The 7,932-nt window shown below is 33.0% G+C and overlaps 1 protein-coding gene across 1 annotated transcript; it reads right to left on the bottom strand.

Annotated features, from left to right (window-relative positions):
• Positions 1-3,538: 3,538 nt before the first annotated feature.
• On the bottom strand, positions 3,539-4,768 carry LOC116146109 (F-box protein At4g35733-like). Its single transcript, XM_031431519.1, has one exon. It carries the CDS (start codon positions 4,766-4,768, stop codon positions 3,539-3,541), a length of 1,230 nt encoding a protein of 409 aa, XP_031287379.1.
• Positions 4,769-7,932: the final 3,164 nt, after the last annotated feature.

Raw genomic sequence — 7,932 nt, 5'->3', positions numbered from 1 at the left:
ATGACAAAACGGTAACTAGCTAGAGTTAGGGGTGATAATTTATCTAGTTCTGACTTGATCTTCTTGTAAACGAACATTCAATTAGGGTTTCTGACAATTTTCTCAGTCATAATGCCAATGCCAGTGACAGAACCACTCTGTCTTTAGGCCTGTGGCCATGGCCACCCTCGCTAATTAGCCCTCTGGTTTTCGCAGGAATGTTTGTATATTGGAATTCTCTTACTGATTTTAATTGAATGCCTCTCCACCACATCCCAAGTTATAATTAGTGATTCGCAGATGGACTTCAGACTTCTTAATGCTATGAGGAATCTCTAGTTAATCTTGATTAATTTGCTGGTTCAAGGGTACAGTACAATCCATATTTAAGGCTCCAACCAGCCTTCTGTGGTCTAGCAGTCCCCATGTTTATTATTTAAAGCTCTAACTACATTCATAATTTGCAAGACATTAAAATAATAAACTTTTTAATTAATATTCTTTCACCCCCTTTTATCTTCTAAATTTTACTCTAGGACAACGTCAAAATTTCACTTTTAATTTCTCTATTGATCATGGCTTACTTTCTATAATTTATAAAAATTTACATCTTAAATAGTTTGGATTTTTTTTGTGAATTAGACACAAAAAAAATTAACCTTTGCATTAAAACAAAGGATAAACAAATTGATATATGTCACTTTTCCTTTTTTGTATATACAGTCCATATAATATATAGTTTTCAACCTTGTTAATTATCAGTAATGGACCACGTGTTAATTGTTATACTAAATTATTTGTGTTGGGAACTAACGTGGCTATGACATACTATACCAATTTGTTGGGAAACCAGTATGCTCAATTAGGATATCGATTTAGAGTAAACAACATTTTCCCACCCAAGGTTTGCCTTAATGATTATTTCCCACCCAAAAAATTTCAAAATATCATTTCCATCTAAAGTTTGTATTCTGTTAATACCCAAAATACACTTTACTTTCTCCGTCAGCCTTCGACGAGTTATCATGAGCCAGAGTATAGAGAGATTTTTTAGAATGAAGGTCAATGGATCGAATAGTGATGACCAATGAGTATTCACCGTCCAAATAAGCCAAAAATTACAGCCCATATAATATATAGTTTTTCAACCTTGTTAATTACCAGTAATTGAACACCTGTTAATTGTTATACTAAATTGTTTCTGTTGGGAACTGGCATAGCTATGACATATACCAATTTGTTGGTAAACCAGTATGCTTAATTATGATATCGATTTATCATCAAATGAAGACAATTGGCCAATAAGATCAAAATCTTTGTGACTTAATGTTGGTCCTTTACAGGTACATTCACTCTTGTGGTCACACAAACCTCTGGCGATGAATTTCATATACACGTTTTGATGAATATTGAAATTATATTCTCCTTATCCTTAACAAAGAACAAAAAAATTCTACACAAAATTTGAAAAAGAAATTGCGTCTGGACAGAATATATCTCATTTGCTATGACATTTCTGCTCACCAGGGCAACCATAATTTTTAATTGCTAGAACAAATGCTATTCTGTTCTCCTTTTTATTTTGCGATTCTTTGCACCTTACCATGGGTAAGTAATAACTTGTTGGATGTGGCAATTTCAACTTCTTTAAACATTGTAATCTGCCACCATTAATTATCATAGTTTATACTTGTTATATTCGGCTAGAAATACTGATTTAGTTTACTTTTTGAATTTGTTTTGTATCTCCGATTGGATGAATTATTTTGTTAATTTATCAAATAGACTGAGTGTAATACGGTGTGCAATTTATATGGATCAGTGCTTATTAAATTTAATTTTTCATGAAATAAATCAGTTCAAGGGAACTACGATTCTATACAAAAGTGTTATTGGCGAAGAGAGAATTTAATCCAGGGATAGAGGCCAAACACCAAACTTTTCTTCCTTTCGATAAACAAGCGTCTTGTCTTCTTGGGAAATCACTCAAATCAGCCAACGTAAGGATGGGAGCTACAAGGCTTAAAAGATAAATTAAATCTGAATAGAAAGAGAATAAATGGAGATTACAGAGCGAAGAAGTCCTAAAACATTAATCACCACTGGGTGGACTCTTGAGTGTATTACTCAAGAGGTCATGAGTTTAATTCATTTGCGTTGCTAATAAGAGTAGCCACTAAAGAGATTTATCAAACTGTCAACTTCAGGGCTTCAAGGGATTAATTGAAGTGTGTAAACTGTTCGGACACCCTGTCACAAAAAAAAAAAAAAAAAAAAAAAAAAGGTCCTAAAACATGAAGTAATTAATTGGGGAGGCCTCAATTAAATTCATAATTAAGAAAAAAAAAAAAAAAAAGATTTATTCCTATGTACATGCATTATGATCAAGATGTCCACATAAAGCAATTGACCTTGATCATGCATCTTATTTGACTAAGGGATAGTGTACTAATACCAAAGAAATTGTGCTATTGCAACTTCACGCCGGCTTATTTTATCCCTGTTCATAAAGATCTTAAATGAAGGAATTCTAGCTCGATTACCATTAAACATTACATTACATAAAACATAATTAATAGCTATATGCATGCACATTTAGGAGTTAATTAAGAAGTTCAAAGCTGCAGTGCTGCTGTACTGCAACACACCAGCAAACTTATCATAAACACACAAAAACAAAGAAACTATGAAGAGTCTTCGTGCTAGACTGCAACCAAGAGTTATAACATCAGTACGAATTTCTTCAATAGGAGACAATGAAATCTCTTCCAAAATGCATAAAGGCTAGCTCCTCCGAGCACGCAGCCAACTAACCTGTACAATGTTTCAGAAAGCAAAACCACAAGGAAGAGAAAATTCAAGAATAGATAAAGTTAATTAAAAATAATAATACTGATAATAATAAACGTCTGGTTTTGTATTCCATCGATACTTGCAAAAGCTTGTGATGAGGGCACTTAATAATTTTTCAAAACGAGTTTATTGTGAATGATTATAAATTTATTACACAAATCCACAAAATAAAATGTTTAACTTAAAGGGACTATCATAAGTTTGCTGGTCCATATATAATTTAGTTTCTCATGGCTGTCAATGTAGAGAATCAGAGAACAAAGACAGTACAAACAGTAAGAATCCAAGAATGACAGTAATTTTGTGCTTAAAAAATCATGATTTAGAGAACATGGAATGGAATTTCGAGAACTCCCAAAACATATATTTGTATTCCAAGAAAAAGCTGATGAAAAGATTCAAAATATATTCATAAACTTTTGATTAATTTCTTGCACAAGCAATTACTAAAGTTTAATAAATATATATCATAAACTTTCATCTAATTAAGAACTCAACATATTAAAAGATAAATTCCAAGTTCATGTCTGAGGGGTTTGTAAGCATGAACAATTGGAAAGTGTTAAATTGAATTGCTTTGTAATGTCAAAATGATGAGCCATCGAGATCATAAAACATCAAGAATTTAACACATGCAGCAAGTGATAATTTAAACTGAAAATAAACAACTTTATATGAAATAGAATGAAAGTATAGAACATTACATTTAGCGACCAGCCCGGGCCGCGGGGAACCTGGCCAACCAGTTGGGTGCAGGCCAATAAAGTTTCGAGTGACGAGGAAATCCTGCAAGCGGCCCGATCATTTCATACTTGACGTCATAAATTCCAGGATACCATCCGGGGTGCGCTTCACTTGCTTCAGCAAACTCATCATCATTAAAATAAACAGAATTGCTTCGGAGTTCAGGGAACTCTTCAGCAGAAACAGAGAAAGAACAATCATCTCCCACAAAGAAAGTTCGATCGTCGAGGCCCCCTTCCACGTAAAGCCATACATGGTTCACTTCATCAAGGACATAAACAGACATGCATATCCCGTAACCAAGTTCGTCACGGAAAGGTAAATGCGTCTTAACAACCAGAAACAAATGATCAAGAGAGCTCACTAAGTATTTGAGACCAGGAATGGGCTCAAAAAATTTATTGGCAGCGTCATAAATTTTTGAAGTTCTATGGTCAATGGTTATTGCAAACCCGCGTATGTCGATCGCATAGAATCTGTGTTTGTGATACACAACATCAACGACAGAAAAACTTTTGCCAGTGAGATGATATATACTAATCCATTCTGGCTCTCCAATTCTCCAAAGATTCATTTCTCCAATTCCCTGGGTGACCATAACTGCGAAATCACGATAATGCTCGTCAAGACACGTAGCAACAACGACTTTGTGGAAGGAAGTAGACTCCATATTGTCATAATTCATGTATCTATCTTTTCGTTTTCTGACAACAACGAAATCTAGACCGTACGATTTGTGTAACTCATGGACCTGAAAGTCCATTAAATTGAGGGTTTTTGGTAACGACCTTGCCAAGTGTCGAAACCGGAATCTAGAGAGAGGTTCCTTGACTTGCATTCTTCCAGTGAGGGAAGATTTTTGTAATCTAACGATGAATGTTTTGGTTGAAACATTTATATTGGAGGTTCTGCTGGGTAAGGGTTCAATAGCATAGAAAACGGACTCAGTGAGAACAAGATATCCCTGAAAGCAACGGTCAGGCGGTTTAATGTCTTTTTTGGAAGCTGGGACAGGGACAGGGATTCTGAGACCTTTAAAGGAAGATGGTGTTTTCTGAAAACGTATGGCTAGGCGAAATTTCTTGCAAACGGCACCAAAACGCAGCGTGTCGCTAGGCGTTTTCAGGCCACCTGCAATTATGGATAGTAAGTCTACAGGGAGAGTAGACCAATCACGAAGATTTCGGTCCATGGCTGCTGCTGGGTAAGGAAAAACAAAAAAAAAAAAAAACCTAACCTGAAGAACAGCAAGAACAAGATCAAAAACTAGAAGAGGTAGATGAAGTGGAAGTTTTTGGTGTCAGATGAGGGTGATCAAATAGCCAATTTATAGAAATTAGGAGGCCTAAATTCTTTTTATTTTTATATTGACCCAGTTCTAGTACAAATAAATCATATTTATTGGCTAGTTGGACAAGTGGAAAAAAGCTTTGGAATTGTAAAAACCAGATAATAACGAAGATTAAATCTTGAATAATAATGGATATTACAGTATATATTTCTCGCATAATATATATTATATATATATATATATATATATAAATATATAATATATATGCGAGAATATAAACTGTAATCCATTATTATTCAAGATTTAATCTTTCGAATTATATTATATATAGATATATATATATATATATATATATTAAATCCAAATTAATGTGACATCTTTATCTTAAATGCTTTCCACAGCCAAAGTGATATATGATTGGTACCTAATTCATAATTGAGCCTTTAATTATTCATATTTCTTTTTTTACTCGTTTTTCTTTTGTAAAATTGCTTTATAAAGTAAATTTTCTTATTGAAACAATCTAAAAAGTATTTGGATTAAAAAGAAAGTCAATCACACACACATAATAAAATAATAAAGAGAAAAAATGCGTATGATTTATCTTGATTTACTCAAAACTAATTTACTGCTAATATAGTTAATATGATTACAATATTTTCTTATCTCGTTACAATAAATAAATATATTTATTATGAATTGGTATATCACCCAAAACAAAACCGTCATATCACTCTTATATAGTGTAACCCTTTATTATTGACTGGTCCCCAATTATAATACTTACCAAAGTCCGTGGACTTTGGTGAAAGCTTGTGCGCAATTTGTGATTTGATAATTGATAATCTTTACCTCATTAAATTGATGAGACATGTTGATGATATCTTTTACTTTAAGTTAAATTATTATCAAAGGATGTTAGACTTGACTATATAAGAGTGTTTCTCGTCTAAAAAACTATTGTATTATTAAAAATTTTATATTAATAAAAAAAGTAAATTAATTTGAAGATTATTAAAAATATTTAAAAAAATATGTCTAATTAGGTTGAAATAAATTAACGGATATGTTATATTAATATATTTATTTAGGAGGATAAATGAGTAAGTATGTTATAAAGATTACTAAATTACACTCTTTTTTAAATATTAATATAATATTATCTTTATTATTATGTCTTTAATCATTTTGTTTATACCACAGTTTATATAAAACTTTAATTTGTAAGAAAATCACCATCACCTACCCTAAGCCACTGTCGGCTAAGGGTGAAAATCGAGTTGAGCCACTCGTGAGCTACTCGAACTCGACTCGGCATTAGTCGAGTCAAGTTCGAGTAGTTAATCGAGTCGAGTTCGATTACAGTAGAACTCGACTTGATATATTCGCAAGTATTTTCAAGCTTAATGGTTAAGTTGATAGTTTTTAAAGTAATAAGGGTCATATGTAATTTAAAAGTTATAAAATTTGCAAATCCACCCATATTAGATTACCTCAAAATTGAGTTCGAACTCGAACTCGATTAAAACTCGACTAAAAATTGATTATACGAACTCAAATTCGAACTTGATTTCCAATTTCAAGTACCAAGTTCGAACTTGATTTCTCAAGCTTGATCAAGCTCGAACTTGACTCAATCGCTGCTTGAACTCGATACTACAGCGATTGAGTCAAGTTTGATTGGCTAGATACTCGACTCGACTCGATTTCACCTTTACTACCGGCCGTTGGCCGTACATCGATATAGACGTTTTCGACTATATTAATGGCCGAAAATGGCCGTGGATTTGCGTAATGCCCCACTTGAGGTACGTACTCAAGATTTGTTGTATTACTTACATGTGTATTGATTCAGTTGTAGAAAGCAGTCATTACAATTTGGCCGTTAACGGCCAGATCTACTCCAACGTCCACGGCCATGGATCTGGCCGAAAATGGCCAAAATAGATCTGGCCATTTTCGGCCACATCTACAGCCATATCGACGCATGACGACCACTTTCTACGACTTCCAATGACTTTCGACGATGGTTTGGTGGCTGGCGAGTGGCGGTGGTTCTGGGCGACCAACAATTTGTTTAAAATATAAGGGCATTAGTGTCCAAAAACTTAATTAAATAAGGATAGTATTGTAATGGAAGATTTATGTAAATTAATTTCAAAATAAGGGCATTATTTTCCAAAAAAAAAATATTAATAAAGGGTAATAAAGGGTAAACTTGTAACAAAAAAAGATTACCAAGTAATCTTAAAATACCTAAAAAAATGAAGATAAGCAGATTATCTCTTATATTACCAACAATAATTACTATTGGTTTTAGAAGATTACCGAAATCTTATGTTACTTGACAACCAAACGTGATAATCAAGTAATATAATATGACATTACCTCAGTAATCCTCTATTACCCCAACCAACCACACCCTAAGGACATCAATTCTTTCACTATTGTTCATCTCATTTGTAAGCATCAATTTTTTAAAATAAATTAGTTAATTTTTAATAAAAAAAATTTAACCTCTGAAGTCGTTGGCGTTGCTTCGATCTAAATGTTTTGGGTCCTTGATTTTTAATCCCAAACTAATTTTTTTTTTTAAATGTGGGAGACTCTTCTTGTGTTACATAGTTTTTTTTTTGGGTAATCAGGATGTCCTGACTAGTTTGTACGTATTTCAACTAATCTTTATATCTAATTTTCGGGATTCATTGAATACCTTACAATCCCAAAAGACTAGGTAAGTTACAATATTATCATGGTAGGTAGTCTTAAAGTTTGAACCCAAAAACTTAAAGAAGGGAGAAAACCTCTTTGAGCATTAGACAAACCCCTTGGGGTTAAAAAAAGTAGTGAGGGCGAGTTTTAAAGGAAAAAAATTACAATTTTTTCCCCCCAAACCCAAGCTCCAGTCCAAAACATTGAAAAACCAGTTCTACCTGATGTATATAGTTGCTTTTATTGACTAAGCCACAATAATAATATGTAGGTTGATATATAGTTCTAACTAAATGAAAGATCTGAAAAGCATTTAAAAGGCAATTGTCCTTGCAATTCATGCTGGACCCTCT

The sequence above is a fragment of the Pistacia vera genome, unplaced genomic scaffold, assembly GCF_008641045.1.
Source record: "Pistacia vera cultivar Batoury unplaced genomic scaffold, PisVer_v2 Contig471, whole genome shotgun sequence".
In the NCBI taxonomy this organism is placed as follows: Eukaryota; Viridiplantae; Streptophyta; class Magnoliopsida; order Sapindales; family Anacardiaceae; genus Pistacia; species Pistacia vera.
The sequence above is the reverse complement of the archived record's forward strand: the minus strand, read 5'-3'. Positions and strand labels throughout refer to the sequence as shown.

Bases quoted from the DNA above. Each gene is read 5' to 3' on its own strand.
- LOC116146109 (XM_031431519.1), bottom strand. From the start codon at position 4,768: ATGGACCGAAATCTTCGTGATTGGTCTACTCTCCCTGTAGACTTACTA.